The following is a 21,620-nucleotide window of genomic DNA, read 5'->3' on the forward strand; positions in this document are numbered from 1 at the left end:
CGCAGGCTCAGCAGCCATGGCTCACAGGCCCAGCCGCTTCGCGGCATGTGGGATCTTCCCAGACCGGGGCACGAACCCGTGTCCCCTGCATCGGCAGGCGGACTCTCAACCACTGCACCACGAGGGACGCCCTGTTGGGGCTTTTTAATATAAAGAATGTTTAACTATAACAGGCATCTATAGTAATGAGGGCTTGTCTAGTAAGAGGTAAAGAGAACTCTAAAGAAGATAGAAATAAAACAGATACAAGGTGCAGTCATTAACGCCAAGGCTGAGATAGAGTTTCCAAGGAAGGAAGAGTTCACCCCACTCCCAGGACTGAGATTCAGACCCTGTTGGTGATGGTATAGCTATGGTAAAGAAGTCATTGTGGTGCTGCATGCCGCTGAAAATCTGTCCTCTCAAGCTTGCTGGAAATCTGCTTTCCAGGAAGCCCAAGAAAGTTGTTATGGAAGGTGTCTCACCAGAGGCATTCTGCCACAAAATCACCTGGGCGTGGGAGTGCCAGGGGAAGCTGCTGGCTACTGTGTGCTGTAGGCACTGGAGAATTTAAGTGCACTGAATCTGGTGTTGGAGAAGAAGTTGCACATTTCTTAGGAGCCAGAAGCACTTTGCTATAAAACTGTTGGGGGTGAGGGAGGGCGCTGCTGGAGAAACTGCTGGTCAGTGCACTGCAAGAGCTGGCACCAGAGGAGCTAGGAGTCTGGGGCTGAAGAAGCTGCACATTCTTTTTTTTAATTTATTTATTATTAATTTATTTGTTTTTGGCTGCGTTGGGTCTTCATTGCTGCACGCAGGCTTTCTTTAGTTGCAGCGAATGAGGGCTATTCTTCGTTGTGGTGTGTGGGCCTCTCATTGCAGTGGCTTCTCTTGTTGTGGGGCACGGGCTCTAGGAACACGGGCTTCAGTAGTTGTGGTACACAGGCTTAGTTGCTCCACGGCACGTGGGATCTTCCCAGACCAGAGCTCAAACCCGTGTCCCCCTGCACTGGGAGGCGGATTCTTAACCACTGCGCCACCAGGGAAGCCCTCCATATGTACTCTTTTACATACATTTAAACTCCAGTACAGTGATGTAACAAGCAAATAGGAAATATGCAGAGCTACTACGGCCCTTACATATATATTGATTAACAAGGCTATAATTGGTATCGATGGCTTTCTTCTTCCACACCTCATTTTATTTTTTCTCTGCTGCTATAGGCTGAATATTTGTGTGTCCAACCCCCCGCCCCAGGAAATTCATATGTTGAAAACAAGTCCCCAAGGTGATGGTATTGGAGATGTGACCTTTGGGAGGTGATTAGGTCATGACAGTGGAGCTGTCATGAATGGGATTAGTGCCCATATAAAAGAGGCCCCAGAGAACTCCCTTCTCCTTTATGCCATGTGAAGACACAGTAAAAAGACAGTTGTTTGTGAACCAAGAAGCAGGTCCTCACCAGACACTGGTACCTTGATCTTGGTCTTCCAGTCTTCAGAACTGTGAGAAAGATTTCTATTGTTTATAGGCCACCTATTCTGTGTTATTCTGTTAATAGCAGCCTGAATGGACTAAGACACCTGCCCTAGCCAGAAGCTCAGCTGCTTGGGGTTCTTTACTCTGTGAAGTGACCCAAGCCTTCATTCCCCAAGAGTCTGAGCATCATCCTGCCTTTGTGGATTGTTGCTTCTGTAGTTTTCCATTAACTTTTTGGGCATGGAAGTACTAAGAGGCTCCCTAGAAAATCCTCTGGGTTACAGATCTAGAGCTCCTTGCTTTGATTATATAGAAGCAACACAATTTTTCCTTGGTAATTGGGATCTGTCACTCCAGCCTGTAAAGTTCCTGTTGGTTCAGTGGCATAAGAAGCCCAAATTGTCCAGGTGGTAGTCTTATGTTCCAATTCCCTGGAATTATTTTTGTGTTTCCTGATAGAAGTATTCCTTCTTTGGGACCAAGATCTCCAAACCAGTAGAGCTCAAAGTTGCTGTACTTCCTTTACTCTGATATGAGTTTCTTGATTAGCTATGATACCATGATGGTTGCATGTGGTATTCTGTGAGTCCATGAATGATAGTGCTGACAGAAACATTACAAGCAGAGAAGACAACTCTATATCCAGAATATGGGTCTAATCCTCTAGACAAATCTCTGCTTCCTCCATGATGGGAGTCCAGTATAATCAATGAACGTGGTCCCCATGGGGAATGGTGCCACTGGGGACTCAGTGTTGGTCCCTGCTGTTGATAGGTTTGACACTCATCAGTAGTGTTTACCAGTTAAACCTTGGTAGGTGGAAATCCATGTTAACTCCATGTTTAGCCTCTATCCCTGCTACTATGGCTCCTTTGTTTATGCGCCCATCGACCAAGCACCGGGTAGCTAGGGAAGAAGGCTGACATAGTTTGTCATTTGGTCCATCTATCATTGGGAGATTCCTTTATAGTGGATGCCGTTTGGTGGGTATTCACATAGGACAGATATATCGTCACAGGCTGTGCCCATTTAAATATCATTCATAACGCATATATGTGGAACCTAGAAGAATGGTACAGATGAACCGGTTTGCAGGGCAGAAATAGAGACACGGATGTAGAGAACAAACGTATGGGCACCAAGCAGGGAAAGTGGTGGGTGGTGGTGGTGGTGGTGGGATGAATTGGGAGATTGGGATTGACATGTATACAATAGTATGTATAAAATGGATAACTAATAAAAACCTGTATAAAAAAATAAATTCAAAAAATATATCATTCATATACGTCTTCCTCAGACTTCCTTGTCCCCGATCTTCCAATCCTGTTTCTACCAAATCCCTGATCGTCCATCCAAATGATTAACAAATGTCCATGAATAAGTGGAGATCCATATTTCTGGTCATCTCTCACTCCAGACGTGGTGGACAGCCATGTGTATTGCTTGAAGATATGCTCACTAGGAGGGTTTTCCTTCAGCACTGGCCTTCACTAAAGCCCCTGAGTGGGCCTGTAATGCTGCAGGTGTCTACCTTCAGGTGGTACCAGCATATTATGCAGAGCCATCTGTAATCCAGGCTTGAATTTTTTCTTCTTCAGTTATCTGGTTTGTAAGGAACACCCCAGGAGGCCACAGGCATGGATTGAAGGGGATGAATCAATGCAAGAAGAGATGGTGTCAAAGCAATCTGAGCCACCTACTCATGCAACGTTTTTGTAGCTTCCAAACCTTCCCGTACTCAGTCTCCTTATATCATTTCCATTTGATGACAGATTGCTGCTATGCATGCCCAACCTTATGGCTAGGTAGTTCAGACAATCCTTAGTTCATGATGGGAATCTCAGGTGTTGATGAGATTGGTGTCCTATGGATAGGCCTACCAAGGCCCAGTAGCAAATCAGAAGCTGCTTCTCAAAAGGAAAATAGTTACCTGCAGAAGAGAGCATAGATTTGTTCCAAAATCCTAGGTATTTGCACTACGATATAACTATTGGTACTTCCCAGAGGCTCCATATACTCATTAAATCCAGAATCTCAAGGAAATACACTTGTATCAATGAGTTTGGCTCAATCTAATGTTATATTTCAGCCTTCCTTGGTCTAACACCTTTAGAATACACTCCTGCATGTTTCCCAGCTTTCTTCAGACACATACAAGCAAAGTTTTACAGTTCTCCTGGTGTATAAGTTATTTCCTCCTGCATGTACCTGTTCCCCTAGAACCTTGTGAGATTTGACCCTAGTTATGATTGGTACAAGGGTTGGTTGTGGTAGGTATTGAAGAGATTGGGCATCCTCTTTCAAACCATCTGTCTCAGATGGGGTTATTACAGGGCTTTCAAGCTGAGGAAGGCTAGTCTCAGCCACTGGAAGGCAGGCCACTTTTATTGGTAAGGTAGACTCAGAGTGACTTGGGGTTTCAGGATTATCAGTTTCATTAGGGTCCAACCAGGTGTCTCCATTCCATGCATCAGGAGTCCATTCTTTACCAGTCAGTTTCAGAACTTTCACATGAGAAACTTGGTGAGACTTATAAATTCGACTGCTGTTTGTAATTCAGCAAGCCACACAATTAAATTTTGTATATGAGTTCCAGCAGTATCAGCCCTGCAGCTACAAAAAATAAGAGCTTTATCTGGAGCTGCTGTGGAAGCTGTCTAGTTCTCAGACTGTGACTTGAGTTGGGTTAACCGACCCGAGCTTGTCATTTTTTGTAAGCACTCAAATGAACTAAAAAAAATTCAGTGGCCACTGTAGTCCTTACAGTCATCATTACTGCCACGATGGGCAAGTGCGGTTAGCCACTTGGACTTGACTTAGCACTTTATCACAACTGGCAACAGGTGTTAGCTTGATTTATCATCATGAAATCTGAAAAATATATCCTTGTGGTACTTAATAAGGTCTATAATTCTGTCATGTAGCTTGTCATGTTATAGAACCTAGAGCATGAAATTAGTCCAGTTACCAAGAAAAATAGGTATTTGGCTGTAATAGATACCAAAAGCTTCTTAGAACGTTTTCATTCAGTTCCTCCACATTCTCTTTAATGGTTTTATTCTATCTTATTTTCTTGTTAGTATTATACTTTTGAGGTCTATTCGAATGGACTTATTCCTAAACATTGTATTGAACTTTATAATTTTTAAAAATATTATTCTTCTTGCTCTTAATCTGAGCCTGGCCTCTAATATTTTTCTCCATTTATTCTCCATATCGTTAATTCAAGATCTATTATTTTTTACCTCTGCTCTATTTTTACTGGTGAGCTCTTCTGGTATTATATCTTTTAGCTTTTGAGGTCTTAACTTTAGTAAGAGACAAGAGTCTTTAATAATACAGTTCTCAAAGAGAAACTGAAGGCATCTCTTAGTTCTGAAGCTTTGTGGTGAGTGTTTGATTTAATTAATAGAATTTCTTCTCTTCAGAGCAGCCAGTTTTAGATGTAGGGTTTTTCCAAAATTCTGTCTTAAATTTGAGTCAGTAGTTAGAATGTATAATCAAGTCCTTCCGTTTGTAAACATCACACCTTATTAAAATTGAAATGTCATTCAGGAAGCATAAAGGCCAAGGGATTGTGTCATGAGTTTATAGCAAGAGCTTCAAAGATTTAGGTGTGTGTGTTTGTTGGTGTGGATGTGGGTATGTGGTTGCCATTCACTTACTTGAATCTTTTCTTCATTCATTTCAGTTCAGTGTAATTCACACTAATTAATAAGTATGTAATTATTATTGCCTGATACTGCAAACATAGGGGGAACATGGCTACTTGGAAGTATAATTGTCAGCATTTAGATCATTATGGGATTACATACCACTACCACCCCCCCCCATGCATTCTAAATGCCATGGCAGTTATGATATTTCTAATCCATTGCCTGCAAAAGTTATTTTTAAACATTCTTTTTTTAAAAAAAATTTATTTATTTATGGCTGTGTTGGGTCTTCATTGCTGTGCACAGGCTTTCTCTAGTTGCAGCGAGCGGGGGCTACTCTTCGTTGAGGTGCGTAGGTTTCTCATTGCGGTGGCTTCCCTTGTTGCAGAGCATGGGCTCTAGGCACACGGGCTTCAGTAGTTGTGGCACACGGGCTCAGCAGTTGTGGCTCGCAGGCTCAGTAGTTGTGGCGGATGGGCTTAGTTGCTCTGCAACATGTGGGATCTTCCTGGACCAGGGATCAAACCCATGTCCCCTGCATTGGCAGGCAGATTCTCAACCACTGCACCACCAGGGAAGTCCCTATTTTTAAACATTCTTTATCCAGAAAAAGTTGCATTACACCTTACTTTGGAAAAAGTATACATCACAAAAACAGTTTACAAAGAGAAACAATGGTGAGTTTTAGTCTGACTTTTCATTTTATCTTTTATAAACTATCATATTTATAGTAATATCACTTTCTGTGGATGGTATATTTGCTAGAGTATTCCAGTGCTGAAGCTTGAAATACCAGCTTTTCATGAAGCAATATACAGTAGTACAACTAGCTTATTTCTACTCTATAAAATCGAGTGTATAGATGTGTTATTTATTTTATTAATTTTTATTGAGGTATAATTGATTTACAATATTAGTTTCAAGTGTACAACATAGTGATTCAGAATTTTTATAGATTATACTCCATTTAAAGTTATTGTAAAATATTGACCATATTCCCTGTGCTGTATGCTATATGCTTATTGCATATTTATTTTATACATAGTAGTTTGTACCTCTTAATCCCCTACCCCTATCTTCCCCCTTCTCCTCTTCCCCTCTCCCCACTGGTAACCACTACTTTGTTCTCTGTATCTATGAGTCTGTTTGTTTTGTTATATTCATTTGTTTGTTTCATTTTTTAGATTCCACGTATAAGTGATAACATACAATATTTTTCTTTCCTATTTCGCTAAGCATAATACCCTCTCCAGGTCCATCCATGGTTGTTTCACATGACAAATTTCATTCTTTTTCATGGCTGAGATGATGAGTATTACTTTAAAGACAATTCTGTTGATAAGATTACATTAATGCAGAAGTTGGATCTAAGAAATATACTGATAATTGTTTCTGAAACATATCTATCTTTGAACCAGTCTATAACCTCTCTGTACCTCAGCTTCCCAGTTGAGAGAGTGGAGATAACAATAGTACATACCTATACAGTTTTAGTGGGGATTAAGTGAATTAAGAGTGATGAGACAGGGCTTCCCTGGTGGCGCAGTGGTTAAGGATCCGCCTGCCAGTGCAGGGGGCACGGATTTGAGCCCTGGTCTGGGAAGATCCCATATGCCACGGAGCAACTAAGCCCATGTGCCACAACTGCTGAGCCCGCGTGCCACAACTAGTGAAGCCCACGCACCTAGAGCCTGTGCTCTGCAACAAGAGAAGCCACTGCAATGAGAAGGCTGTGCACCACAACAAAGAGTAGATCCCGCTTGCCACAACTAGAGAAAGCCAGCACACAGCAACGAAGACCCAACGCAGCCAAAAATAAATAAATAAAATTAGTTTATTTAAAAAAAAAAAAAAGAGTGATGAGACAGTGTCTGGCAATTAAAAAGCACTTTTTACTGTTAGCTGTTATTGTTATCCTTCTCATCATTACACCTATAAGGTGATTGTAATAATATTTAAATATAAAGATTGACATTATTTGTTGTAACTTTTTTTTTTTCTTCTTTTCAGATGACTTGTGTAGAAAAAGCAGGAACAGATGAGAAAATGCTTATGAAGGTCTTTCGCTGTTTGGGAAGTTGGTTTAACTTAGGAGTTTTGGACAGTAACTTCATGGCTAACAATAAGTTACTAGCACTCCTTTTTGAGGTTTTGGTAAGTAATGGCTTTGTTTATGACATGGTTTTTGTTTGTTTCTGGCACATAGTCACTTAGGGTAACTGCCCTTCTGGGATATAAGAGTGTTTTCAGAGTTTTGTGGAGTGAGTGGAAAGTGTATGGTAAGAAAGCAACACTGTCCCTTCCTTGTTGCCAAGTACCAAATTAAGATATTAGTTTTAGTGCTCAGAATAAAATGTAGTTAGGTTTAAGAGGAAAGCAGTCTTATATGTAGATTATGTATAGAACAATGATTTACATATTAAAATTCAAGTAACAAAAAAACCATTGGTCTCTTTTTCTTATTTTAAAAGTATTAAGTTGTGTGTTTCTAATAATGGCCATTGGGTGTTTGAGACAATTACAAATCAGAATATTATCTTTGTAATTGAGGTAGTTTACTTAAACATCAGGGTATGTATAGGATGAATTTTGGGTTTTTGAGATCTGAAGTAATGTATTTCTATATACTTGTGCATTTGTTCCTTAAACTTTAAAAGTAACATTGCCTAGTAATACATTCCTCTGTCTTGGTAGACAAAGAGTAAATGAATGCTTAGAATAAGACTAGTTTTTAGAACAAGAAACAGCAATACCTCAAGCACAAAGGTTAAACAGGTCTTTGGAGGTGGGTGTGACTTTGTCTCTTTCTCCCTGATGGTTTTCCTTCCATGAACACATATTAGTATGGAAACTCTGTGTTTCCATACTGGTTGTGTGCTGGTGCACTATAATTTAGAAGATTTAGCATGATACTAGATTGATATCACTGTGAATTAAAGAAAGAAAAGGAAAACGCATTCTTCAAGGAGACATTTTTGGTATTGTAATGTTGTTCGTGTATTTCTGCTGTCATTCTTGGATCAGAAGCTAAAATTCAGGAAACTTAGGATGCTAATAATTGTTTTGCTTATCATTGTCTTTGTCTCCATGTCTTTTGATGCCATACCTCAATAATGGTAATTTTGATTCTCATCTCACCAAGTTGTGTGAAGAGTAGTCAGTATTAAAAAATTCAGCTCCCACTTTTGTTTAAAAAGTGTGTAAATAAGTTTACGTATGAATGGAGGACAGTGTAGAACACACTTCAAACTTAAAACAGTGGTGACTCTCGGGAACTGAGATTGGGGTAAGGAACAAGCTAAGTAGTGTACTAGGGTTATATTGTCTTCTCTACTGATCCAGTGTTAGGTCCTCTGTTACTTAAGAGTGTTTCTAGAGTCAGGGTCAAATGTATTCTCGTTCTTACATTTTTTTCAGTGGTTCGAAGTCATGCCACATAAAACTAAATATTTTAGTTTGCTTTATGCTTGGACCACGACCTTATTATATAACTTTTCCCCTATAGTTCTTTTTTAAAAAATATTTTTAAAATAATACTTGGTATATACAAATGAATAAATTTGAACATTTAACTTTTGAAACATAGTTAATACAGTGAATATTTTTTAATTCACTGCCACTCAATCTAAGAATAACCTAATGAATAATTTGTGTCTTTGTGCTTTCCCAGCCCTGCTTTTATAGCTCCCCCTGCCCCCCCCCCCCCCCCCCCCCCCCCCCCCCCCCCGCTTCTAAATGTACTCGTTTTTTTTATTATTCACAGAAGACCAATATGCCTTCGCTAAATTTATCCAACCTCTCAACTGTACTGTCCTGAATAGAAACCCTGGAGGCCTCCCTCCTTGAACCTTCTAATATTCTCTAATTTGTATCAGTTGCTCTTTTGATCTGCTCCCCAGCTGTCATCCTGGGACTTCTCTTTACTCTGCTTCTGGATTGGTTTAACCATTTTTTTTGACCTACCTCAAATACCTTCCTCAGAAGGATATGTGAGAAATAAATATTGAGTTTTTGCATGCATTCCTGAGAAATGTTTTTATTTCATTCTTAATGATTTAGCTAGGTATAGAGTTCTAGGTTCACTATTCTTTTTCTTCAAAATTTCTAAGACCTTGCTTTCTCATAAACTGGCGGGCATCATTGCTAATGAGAAGGTGGATAAACTGATTTTTGCTCCTTTCTAAGTTACCTTCTCCTCTCCTCCCCAGAAGCTTTAAAAATCTCTGTTTAACCTTAGTATTCTGAAATAGCACAATGATGTGTTGATACTTGTTGGACCCTTTCATTTTAGATAGTACCTGAATATCAGAAAAAAAGATGGAGAAAATTTCCATAGACTAAAATAGGGAAGGGAACACATGGAATTCCATTTGGAGGGACTGGTATGGAAGAAAATATGAATTTTAGAAGTCATATGACCATGATTGAGGTACAAAAAGGCTGATTTGCTTGGCATATAAGGAAATAATAGTCAGAAATAGGAAGATTGATGGATGTTGTCTCATTGAAGGCCATGACTATTAGGCTGTATGTATTTAAAGTACATGTTCAGAAACAGGCTATAATTGGTTTCCTGTTACTTGGATTACAGCTTAATGATCAAACTTCTTACTTCCCTACTCCTGCTACCTCCTAGCAACAGGATAAGACCTCATCCAACCTACATGAAGCTGCTTCAGACTGCGTATGCTCAGCTCTGTACGCCATTGAGAATGTGGAAACCAACTTGCCATTAGCCATGCAACTTTTTCAAGGAGTCCTGACATTGGAGACTGCCTATCATATGGCTGTGGCACGTGAAGATTTAGACAAGTGAGTAATTATTAAAGGCAGTAGACCTGGATTCATATACAGTCTGGTGTTCTTTTAAGTCACCTTTTATTATTTATCTATCCTTTGTGATTCTTCGTGACTCTGTGTAAATATATACATTGCATCCTCAAGATGCTCTGCTATTCTCATCTGAACCAAGAGTGGCAAATCAAATGCAGAGGGAGAGGTTGTGATCATGGAGAGGAGTAAGTTTTTGCACTTTAAAGGGTAAGGCTCTAAGAATTAGGGATGAGAAGTATCAAGTGTGATTTGATGGGAATTTTATTCAGATGTTTTAGTAATTGAGAATTTTAACTGACTTATGAGTCACTTCCTTGTATGTATAAAAGTATGTGATTTAAGGAAAGATGTTTGTTATGGAAATTGTGATACAACATAGCAAATAATCACTACATGTCCCTTAGGCTGAGGATTGCTTTTATTTATTTGATTAACTGTGTCTGTGAGTATGAACGCATAATATCCAGATTTCTGACTTGATGTTCTCATTCCTCTTTCATTTACAGAGTTCTGAATTACTGCCGTATTTTCACTGAACTGTGTGAAACTTTCCTTGAAAAAATTGTTTGTACTCCAGGCCAAGGCCTTGGGGACCTACGAACTCTAGAACTGCTTCTTATCTGTGCAGGACACCCTCAATATGAGGTAGTGTTTATTCTATGCTAATGCCATTATTTTCCAAGTTGTATGTCACATATTATCTGCATTCCATTTTCTCCTGTCGAGCTTTTTATTTGTGGGAAATTATAGTTTTTTGTTTTTGTTTTTGTTTTTCTTGCGGTACACGGGCCTCTCACTGCCGCGGCCTCTCCCGTTGCAGAGCACAGGCTCCGGACGTGCAGGCTCAGCGGCCATGGCTCACGGGCCCAGCCACTCCGCAGCATGTGGGATCTTCCCGGACCGGGGCACGAACCCATGTCCCCTGCATTGGCAGGCGGACTCGCAACCACCGCGCCACCAGGGAAGCCCGAAATTATAGTTTTATTTTTAATTAATGTGATGGGGAGTTTCCTCTGTTTTGAATTTTTAAAAAAATATGTATTTGGGCTTCAGCTTTGATTCCTTTCTATTTTCCTACTTGGTTAGCTGGGCTGACCTGTTAGAAAAAAAGCCTATTACTTTTCCACTGAGGCTCCCTCTCTAGCGTCAGTTACTCTTTACAGCTTTATAGCTAAAGAAAACATACCAAATCTTAACTGTACCTCCACAAGTTTTAACATACAAAAGTTTTCTCCAAATTATGGATGAAAATGAGAATGGCGTTGAAAGGATTTAAAGAGTCTTCTTCATCCCAAAATTTCTAAGACATGCTGCCTCTTTTAAGTTTGCTAGATTAAAAAAAAAAAAAAACTCCTCTTATTCAAGAAGCTTTATCTCCTCTTAATAGTATAAGAAGTGAGAAAGAACTCCCAAGCTGGGTTAGCTCTAGTTAAATGGCTCCATTTTGGATCATTAATGGGAAAGGATGGTAGGGCCCCTCTTAGGGAGGGACTCAGTAGTCCTGTGAGTCTCAGTCCTTTTTCTTTGATCATATAAAAGATAATGCGTATTTGTTTGACATAATCTCATGAGGATATCTAGATTTTGTTGAAACTTAAAACATTTTTGGGCAGAAGTATTGTACTACCTAATAATTATCATTCCTCTGAACAGTGCCATATGTAAGATGAGCTGTGGTTTGTACAGGTTATTTGTAGATGGTTTATCTGGTGAGAAGTGTTTTAATCTCAAAAAAAAATGAAATAATTTCAGAATTTAGGAAAAAATACTTTTAAAGAGACTTCCATTTCTGTATCTGTTTCTCTAAATTCAGAATCCAATATACTGTTGGAGAAGTTATCCCAGGGCTGGACAGAGAATGTAAAGCCAGTCATCCTAAATGGAGTTTTGGGCCTAACATGGAAAGATAATTTGGGAGGATAATAATAAATCTGCTAGAAAAAAGATGGCTTCTTAACTGGTTCCACTCATATTGTTTTAAAGTGTTTCTTTCCTATTGGCCCTAGTAATAATAAAACTGCCTTCTTTTCTTATTCAAATAAACCATCTTTTCTCTTTCTTTTAATTTGATAGGTAGTAGAAATTTCCTTTAACTTTTGGTACCGACTAGGGGAGCATTTATACAAAACTAATGATGAAGTTATTCATGGCATCTTCAAAGCTTACATTCAAAGGCTGCTTCATGCCTTGGCTCGCCACTGCCAGCTGGAACCAGACCATGTAAGTTTTCTTCTCTACTTAATCAAGTCTTGATTTCCTCTTGTTTTCAATGCTAGCTTGAAAAGGAACTGAAAAGATAGAGAATAAAGCTAATGGAATCTGTGGGTTTTCTGTCACTCTAGCTTACACTGAAGAAGTCAGTACCAGTATAATGAAGAGTGCTAGGTCTATGTAAAAAGAACTCAATCCTGCAGAGCCAGTAATTCTTCTGGGAATTCACCTTAAATAATTCTGCAGAAGAAAAAAATTGCTATTTTATGTACAAAGCATTATCTATAAAAGTAAAAAAATGGTAAACCCACGTACAAGAGTATTAGAAGAAGAAATTCCCTGGTGGTGCAGTGGTTAGGACTTGGTGTTTTCACTGCTGGCGGCCCAGGTTCAGTCCCTGATCGGGAAACTAAGATCCCGCAAGCTGTGTGGCATGGTCCCCCTCCCCCCCCAAAAAGAATATTAAAGAGTTACGTATATTATTATGTAGCATTCTGATGGATCATAATGCAGCAGTTAAAAATAATAACTTGAGATAGCAATAGTTGGTACGCTAAATGAAAAAATGTCAGATTTTATAATATGTATTTTTAATAGCATAAAATATGTGGTTGGATTAAAACTAACACAAAGGTGAAATATTTGTGTGAGGATGTGGAAAATAACTTATGATTCCCCCCCCGACACATATGTGCACATTTTTCTTTATATTACTTATACGGATTTTATAAGTTAAAATAAAACATAATCTATTTGCTTAGAATAAAATACACTAGAAATATTATGAAACAGTCCATTGGAAAACTCTTCAATCTCATTCTTTGCTTAGTCACTTCAAATTTTGTAGCATTTATTTCATTCTTTTGGTTGGTTGGTTTAATATCCCTGTCCTTCAACCTATAACTTGGAGTGGGTTTTTTTTCCTATTGCTTACTATTAAATCTGACATGAAAACTGTCTATTCATTTTAATGTTAATGTTGTTATTTGAGTTATGGTATTTTGTATTTCCACAGAACCTTAGTGATGATTTAGTTTAGTGGTTTTCACTACTTGTTTTTTAAAACTGAGGAATCTTATCTTCAACTACACATTGCTTGGAAGCCTGATAAGTAAATAAAAGCCGGGCTGCTCTGGTTTTAATGGCTCTGCTTGCTTGATCCGTTTCTTCCCTTTGCTAGTTCTGTGACACCATTTCCCTGGCAGGTAATTCCTTACACTTGTAGGTGTATAGTGCTTTATAATTCATTATCTCATCTGAGACAGCCATTGTTTCCTCCTCATTCCTTGACTTTAATTTTTTCATCTTAAAGCAAGGAGGTTGAACTAAATCAGCAATTGTCAGTAATACTAAGGGCTTTTTCCAGATACCCATGGTCCAAGATTCTTATAGGTGCCCATAACCATCTCACAATTGGTAAGCCTTAGTTTACTCACAGGAGGGTGTTGGAATAAGAAAACCTTAAGCATGAAATGTAAATGATCTCTGTATTTTTTAATGAAAAATTTCAAATATACAGCAAAGGGAAAATGATTTTATAGTGAATATCTGTATACCTACTAGCTAAATTCTACCATTAATATTTTATTATACATGTCTTATTATGTATCTGTCCACCTATATAAAATTCTTTTTGAAGTCTAATATTCTATTCTGTGTCTAGTTCTTGTGATAATGGTTGATTTTGGTAGATCTTGAACCGTAAAGCTTCAGAGGCTTATTCAGTAATAAAAAGCTAGGCCTTATCTAGATAGGCTAATAAACTCTTAAGTTACCACCTCTTCTAGGTCACTTCCCACCCCCACCACTCCAGATCTTTCCAACAGCAGGCAAGATGTAGCTGGGACACACAAAAAAAGAGAAGCGTTTCTAATAGTCAAGGCAGAAGATAGGTTGTATTGACTTGACACACCTAAAAGTTTGGGATACCCTCTATAGTAAAATGTCTTTGTGATTTAGGCGATTCATCTTTTTGTTCATTGGGACTGGACTGCTTAATGGCTTTTTTACTCTTGATTTTATAAAGTAAATGAAAGCCTTAGTTTAAAACAAATGTTATCTGATTTGAAATTTCAGGAGGGGGTTCCTGAGGAGACTGATGACTTTGGGGAGTTTCGGATGAGGGTGTCAGACCTGGTGAAGGACTTGATTTTCTTGATTGGGTCTATGGAGTGTTTTGCTCAGGTAAGCCCATTTGGAGATTCTTAGCAGTTTTACCAATCACTTTAATTGTGTTAACTTCTATGTCTTCTCTAAGTGTTCCATCTTTTTCTTCAATCTTGATGGCTAAATGGGACAGTAGATATGCAGGTGCCTAGCACACTGCCTGGCATATAGTAGCTATGTTTGTTTAGTATCTTACAAGCCAATTGCAGTGAACAGTTCAGTTATGGTTTACACTATAATCTTGCTAGTGAGAGTTGTTCCACTTGTTCAGTTGAAATGGAAGATCATGGATAAACCTTAAAGCCCCCAAGATACTTATAGGGAATTTGGACCTAGCCAGGAAAATAGACAAGTTTTTCTGCTTTAATAATTATGTATCAACTCCTGGCAACTCTTAGTTATTTGGCATTTCCTTTGTTCACATTTATGGTTAGATTCCTTTGCAGTTTCATCCCAGAGGTGACTATACTAGAGTAGAAGAATCATAGTCCTGTGGTTTTCCTGACAATCAGCGAGTAACATTTTACATCATAAGGTTGCAGTCACCACCATTCCACATCACTTAACATTAGCATAATGTCAGGTGGTTTTCATATTGCTGGATCATGCTCTGAATCCAGAAATACTAGTTTTAATGCTTTGTCAGCAATACTGAACTAACCTAATTTGGGGGGATGGGTAATCCAGGCATTTTGTGTATTTAGGGGCATCATCTGATCTAGAAAGTGTTCATAAAATTATAACTATATTTCTTTATATTAAACAAAGTATGTTTCTTTATCTAACTAGAAAGGGTTGGGGATTCTTAGCAGATTTAGTGAGATCCCCAGATCATAGGCAGATGACCTGTGCTCAGATTTCAACTCTTCTCTCACTGGCTCTGCGGCTTTGAACAAGTTACTTGTTCTTCTCCAGACCTCAATTTACAAATTTACATAAATTATTAGTCTTGTCCAAGATGTGTACTGTGGGACACCAGTCTCATGAGATGTTCTTTGCCAGAAAAAACAGTTCTGTCAATTAAAACTGGAAAATGACTTAAATAGTATATTTAAAGGCTCTGTGAAGTCATACAAGAGAATTGTTTAATTTTATCTTAACTAGCAGTGTGTTATATGACTACAGAAATCTTATTTAGACTAACACCCAGTCACATCCCACTGATGGATATACCCTGGGAAGTTTCTGGACATCTCTGAGTATTCTGTTTGGTCTCTCCCCATCTCCCCTTGCTTGGACATGGTATTGTGATGGGTGCTTCAGAACAGCTACTTTTTAGGAATTTAATCTATGCTACTAGTGTTGATGCAGACAAGTAGTTAAAATAATAGAAATGTAAAGCCAATGCATATGCCGAGGTTTTACATTATATCTCATTTTTAAGTGTGTTTATGTATTTATGAGTTATTATCAGGACCAGGAAAAGACACTCGTGTAATATGTTTTGTTTTCTCCATAATACTCATTTTGTGGGAGTAGATGATAATCTTGATATACTCTTGGGGCCCTAAATGGGTTTGTTTCAAATATTAAACTAGTATTACTTAGAGTTAGTGAAGATTTGAAAAATGAAGATACTATTTTTCCCTGGCTCTGAGAGATAAATTTAGAAGCAAGGGGCTAGATTTATTTTAACTAACAGAGTTTTTTGTTTTGTTTGTTTTGGAATTCTATTCTGTTTTCCTTTTAATGGATCCATAATCCACCTCTTCTTCTCTAGTTATATTCTACTCTGAAAGAAGGCAACCCACCCTGGGAGGTGACAGAAGCGGTTCTCTTTATCATGGCTGCTATAGCAAAGAGTGTTGATCCGTGAGTGTCTAATAAGTCTTTTGCTGGGAACTCTTAATATCAGAGGAAGGAAAATTACAACATTTTTCTCGTATGGGATATGTTTGGAAATTCTTAGAACTTCTTACTTCTATAATGCTGTCTAGTCTTCTGACTTCTAGAGTCTAGTCCAGAGTAGCATGCATTGTTGATATCCACGTTTTAAACACATTTCCTAGAGTTAAAATTATTTTGTTCTTGATGCTAGGAAAAGAATGCTGATTTATCTTCCCAACCTAGGCTCCCTTGTGCAAGTTGGTATAATCAAAACTTTGTTAGACTGTTAAATTGTTGGCACTTCCTTAAAAGCATTTGAATAGGCACTAATTTGGCTCTCACCTGCTTTTGTGACCTTGGGTGAGTTATCCTTACAAATATTTAATTATATTGTTCTCCTTTTTTCCTGTCTTGGAGAGTCATTTGTAAGTTTCAGAGAGGCCAGGCATAGGTACCATTTCACCTAAAAGAATAGCAAACTCTAAAGGGCAATTATTATTTTTGTTTTCGTCATTGGAAAATTTTAAATTATTAGATTTTGATTTCTAATTGCTTAGCATAGAAGTTCTATTTATTATTTCAACATGAATCCTTAAAAACAGAATTTACTTTGTTATGTGAGTTTATAAATCAATGCTAGTATCTGTCAAGTTTTCCTGTATTGTAATCAGATGTCTGCAGTTGAGCTCTCTGTCCATGGCCTTGGTTGGAGAGATGGTTAAGGCATGTATTCATAAAATGTACAGTCTTCTTTCTTAGCTGTCTTACAGGGTCTAGTCAATGAAATCTTATGTTGTTTCTAATCCAGTAAACATTTAAGGAGATAGAGTAGGTTTGTTTTTCTCTATTAAGGAGTTCTGGTCCTGAATCACATATCATACTATTTGCTTTGAAACCCATTTGGTATCTTTTGGAAACTTCAGTAACAGTCTGAAGATTATTACACTAATAATCTAACTGATTTGTGTTGGTATGAGAAAGGATGGGAAGAGAGTCTCAATAATTAGCTTAGTGCCCGTAGGAAGCATAAAGCATAAATGAGAGAAGATTTTATTTTGTTTTTTGTTTATCCACATTTCAAGCCAACTGCATGATTACAATTTTTTTTTAGTGTATGAAGGACTTAATAGACTTAGTGTATCAGCAAGGAGTGCTCTTGCACTAATCCAGGATTTATTTGCATTTTAAACATCTTTCATTTCTGGATTACGTTCTACCACTTTGGGAGCATCCTCCACTCTGCTTAAAGAACTTCAGCCAGGGCTTGCCTGGTGGCGCAGTGGTTGAGAGTCTGCCTGCCGATGCAGGGGACACGGGTTCGTGCCCCGGTCCGGGAAGATCCCACATGCCGCGGAGCGGCTAGGCCCGTGAGCCATGGCCGCTGAGCCTGCGCATCCGGAGCTTGTGCTCCGCAACGGGAGAGGGCACAGCAGTGAGAGGCCCGCGTACCGCAAATAAAAGAGTGAAAAGAAGAGAAGGAAAGGGAAAAAGTTAATTCATGGAGCTGTGGAAAGTATTTGGATAACTTTAATTTTCCCTCATGTTCTAAGTCAGGGCACCTTTATTCCTACAGCTTGTGTTCTTGTTTCTTTAATTAGTGAGCTGGCCCACCCATGCTTACCTGTTCTTAAAGTATCCATTATCCAGCTATAAGAAATCTTTTGGAGAATAACAACTAATAGCGAGTGGTCTAGAATTATTTCTTCATTCATTTAGCCATTCAGCAGTATTTATTGAGTGCCCACTGTGTGCCAGGCACTGTTCTAGGTGCTGCAGATATAGGAATAAATAAAATGGATTCATTAAAAGAAGACATTGATCCACAGTAATTGCCTGCCTCTCCAATTTGAAGAGCCTTATTTGATAGCAGGATGTGTCTTTAGACACTTCACTGACATTGAGAAGATTAAGGAACAGTAGTATGCTTCTCAACTGAAACAATGATATCTTCCATTTCTGTCTTTTCCTCCTTTTTGAGGGTTAAAAAACTTTCATACCAGATGTTAAGCACTTTTATCCAAATGGTTATTTATTTAGAAAGAAACCCTTTAGCAATGATTTGTGTCATTGCAGCCTGTTTTTTAGCCAGAACCTAACCTCTGAAATTGGTAACTCTGAGTACTTGCCTTCTAAACTCAGGGAGAACAATCCAACACTTGTGGAGGTCCTAGAAGGAGTTGTCCGTCTCCCAGAGACCGTACATACAGCTGTGCGATACACCAGCATTGAATTGGTTGGAGAGATGAGCGAAGTGGTTGATCGAAATCCTCAGTTCCTTGGTATGTGTGAACATTCCTCTGCAGCTGCTGCTTCTGATTTTTCTGCTTTCTTTCTTTCTCTCTCTTACTTTTGCTTTTGTTTTCCTACTTTCTCTTTTATTGGTAGGTTGAATGTTTCTAGACACTGAGACTAAATATATGAGTTATTGCTTAGTTGATACAACATTTTATAATCTGATCAGACTTTGGAGAAAGGACCTTTGAAAGATTAGATCTCTAGATAGGGAAACAGTTTGCTACTAGTACTGTGCTTCAGCATAACTATTTCTGTCTTTGTTAGGCTTTGGCATAGGCTTGAGCTAATCAGACTGTCCTGTAGTTCTAAACTAGAAGCTGCTAATAGGCTAAAGCAAAGACAGTTTGGGGGTGTGTGTGTGTGTTATTTCAGTGTTAAATACATGCTCCATTTAAAAACTAAGAATTATTATTGAAACTAAATAAGTACAAACTACAATGAAGAGTGTTGAGTTATATAACTTCTGGCTGCCTTTACTGACTTGAAAAAATAACTAAAGATCATATAAAATAACTTTAGAATTGAAAGTAAATTTAGAAATAATTTCTTCTAATCCCCTCATTTTCCAGATGAGGAAACTGAAATACAGAGAGACTAAATAATTTATCTAGGTTAATATATATTAAGCCCACCTGATGTTCAAGACTGATATATTCTGAGAATTTTAAGAATTCTCAAATTCGTGAATATCATTAAGTTTGTGCTGTACTTATGTTTATTACCACCTTTCGACTTGATTTTATTTTACACATGATCTTTTTTTTTTTTTTTTTTTTTTGTTTGCGTTACGGGGGCCTCTCACTGTTGTGGCCTCTCCCGCTGCGGAGCACAGGCTCTGGACGCGCAGGCTCAGCGGCCATGGCTCACAGGCCCAGCCGCTCTGCGGCATGTGGGATCCTCCCGGACTGGGGCACGAACCCGTGTCCCCTGCATCAGCAGGCGGACTCTCAACCACTGCGCCACCAGGGAAGCCCCGATCTGTTTTTATTGACTGAAACTCTTACTTAAAAAGAAATGTGTGTTCCTATTTTCTTGTTTCTGTATATAGAGCATATAAGATAGATAGGCTTATTACATCATAGCTGAGCCACTTCCAAGTTCAACATACCATTTAAAAATTTTTTCAAAATACCTATTTTCTAATTCTTAAATCTCTTCACTTCCATTATCTGTCTCAAAATTTGGCTTTCTTTTCTGAACACTTTCCACAAAGAAACTAAGTGGGTTTATCTGTTTGTTAAGGCTTATATTCAGTACCACCTGTAGTATCTTATTCAAATTTGTGCCTCAATTAGAAGACAAATTGCTGAGTGTTCATACTTACTCTAGAATAGTCAAAAACACAAATATTTAATTTGAGAATCATTGAAGCCTATAGTATTAGAGTTGCGTGGGCTAGGTTTTAGATTCTAGTTCTGATTCCCATGCTAAACAGGCCTTTTTGTGTGTGTGTGTGGAAGGGAGCAGGTTCATGCTGGGTTGGTGCATTGTTTTTGTCATTAGACTAGAAATGGAGATAACTTTTAAATGGGCTTTCAGAGATTACTTCTTTTATAAGGTTTGGTATGCGGTTACTCTGTAGTACACATAAAGTGCTCTTTAACCATGTATGATTTTTCTTAGGGTTTCTTCATAGAAAAACATTCTGATTTTTATGAAGCAAGGTAAAGGATAACTAGGATTTGCTTTATAGGAATTCGCCTTTGTAATCCCTTTTCTTAGAACACTTACATTTGGCAGAAAGTAAAACATAATGAACTAATTCTTTTAGAAGTGCTAAAGATCCATCTGTGTGGTTTGGGGGCCTTTTGTAATTATAAAGAAGCAAGTATGAAAGTGTCAGCTTTAGATAACTGTCATTGTCCTGATTAATGTAGACTGCTTTTTTTTAAACAAAGTGACTAATCTCTGAGTATAATGGTACTCTTTGAGCCTTATCGTCTTTCTTACATTACCCTATTAATACTTGATGGTTATATCCACCAGTGGTTTCAGACTGAATCAGTGGTTTTCAAACCGTGCTCTGTGAAGCCCTAGCGACAAGCAACAGTTGATTTCCACAAGGAAAGAAATGGAAGATAAATAGATAGGACTCTCTCTGACACCATTTGTCAGTGAGATCAGCCCCATTTTTATATGTAAAAACATTGGCGTTTAAACACATTTCTTTTTTGTTTGTTTTTTGTGCGGTATGTGGGCCTCTCACTGTTGTGGCCTCTCCCGTTGCGGAGCACAGGCTCCGGACGCACAGGCTCAGCAGCCATGGCTCACGGGCCCAGCTGCTCCGCGGCATGTGGGATCTTCCCGGACCAGGGCACGAACCCGTGTCCCCTGATCGGCAGGCGGACTCTCAACCACTGCGCCACCAGGGAAGCCCCACATTTCATTTTTTAAAAATGATTCTTTTGCTTAAAAAGGGAATGTAAAACCTTTGTTCTAACAAATAGAAATTTTCCTTGAGTTTCAAATAATGTAATCTTTACGTATGGATTTTCTCCTTAGACCCTGTGTTGGGCTATTTGATGAAAGGACTGTGTGAAAAACCTCTGGCTTCTGCTGCAGCCAAAGCCATTCATAACATTTGCTCTGTCTGCCGAGACCACATGGCTCAGCACTTTCATGGACTCCTAGAGATTGCCCGTTCCCTTGATTCCTTCATGTTGTCTCCAGAGGCTGCTGTGGGCTTGCTAAAAGGTACTTACTTAAGATATTAAGAAGGAACAGTCTCTAAGCCACTTCTAGGGGTTATATCAGTTGTATCCCACTTTTCAGTTGCAGTTTACTCAGTTATGGGGAAGGTCACTCAGAGGGGAGGGTGTTGATTATGTGTACATGCATTCTTAGAATATTTTAAGGCTATATAACTAATACAAAGTGCTTACAGTATTTATAGCACGAACCTAGATTTTGGGTGGAGACAACACATTGGAACTAAACATAGTTCCTTTTTGAGTTGGAGGAAAATAAAAATGGAGACCAAATAAGCATTGCTATACCATAGAAGTAAGTGGAAATTTAAAGGTAGTGTGCCTGGCTCAGTCCTATAACTAGAAGTCAAGGGTTCTGGTCGCTTAATGGTCTTTAACCATTACTGATCAGTTTACACTGATCAAAAGGCAAACAGCCAGGGTGGTGATGAAACTCAGAGTAATGGAAGAACTAGAGATATTATG

The 21,620-nt window shown here is 38.6% G+C and overlaps 1 protein-coding gene across 3 annotated transcripts in view; it reads left to right on the forward strand.

Annotated features, from left to right (window-relative positions):
* The window catches only part of TNPO3 (transportin 3), an 82,279-nt gene that overhangs the window by 32,554 nt on the left and 28,105 nt on the right, over positions 1-21,620 (forward strand). For all 3 annotated transcript variants that reach the window (XM_027101967.1, XM_027101966.1, XM_027101968.1), the window contains 8 exons: positions 7,126-7,269; positions 9,752-9,927; positions 10,455-10,593; positions 12,022-12,168; positions 14,236-14,343; positions 16,046-16,137; positions 18,292-18,431; positions 20,950-21,141. In XM_027101967.1, the coding sequence (XP_026957768.1) occupies positions 7,126-7,269; positions 9,752-9,927; positions 10,455-10,593; positions 12,022-12,168; positions 14,236-14,343; positions 16,046-16,137; positions 18,292-18,431; positions 20,950-21,141 (1,138 nt within the window). The remainder of the gene's footprint in view (positions 1-7,125; positions 7,270-9,751; positions 9,928-10,454; positions 10,594-12,021; positions 12,169-14,235; positions 14,344-16,045; positions 16,138-18,291; positions 18,432-20,949; positions 21,142-21,620) is intronic.

The sequence above is a fragment of the Aethalodelphis obliquidens genome, unplaced genomic scaffold, assembly GCF_003676395.1.
Source record: "Aethalodelphis obliquidens isolate GAN/ISIS:26980383/991018 unplaced genomic scaffold, ASM367639v1 scaffold5, whole genome shotgun sequence".
Taxonomy (NCBI): domain Eukaryota; kingdom Metazoa; phylum Chordata; class Mammalia; order Artiodactyla; family Delphinidae; genus Aethalodelphis; species Aethalodelphis obliquidens.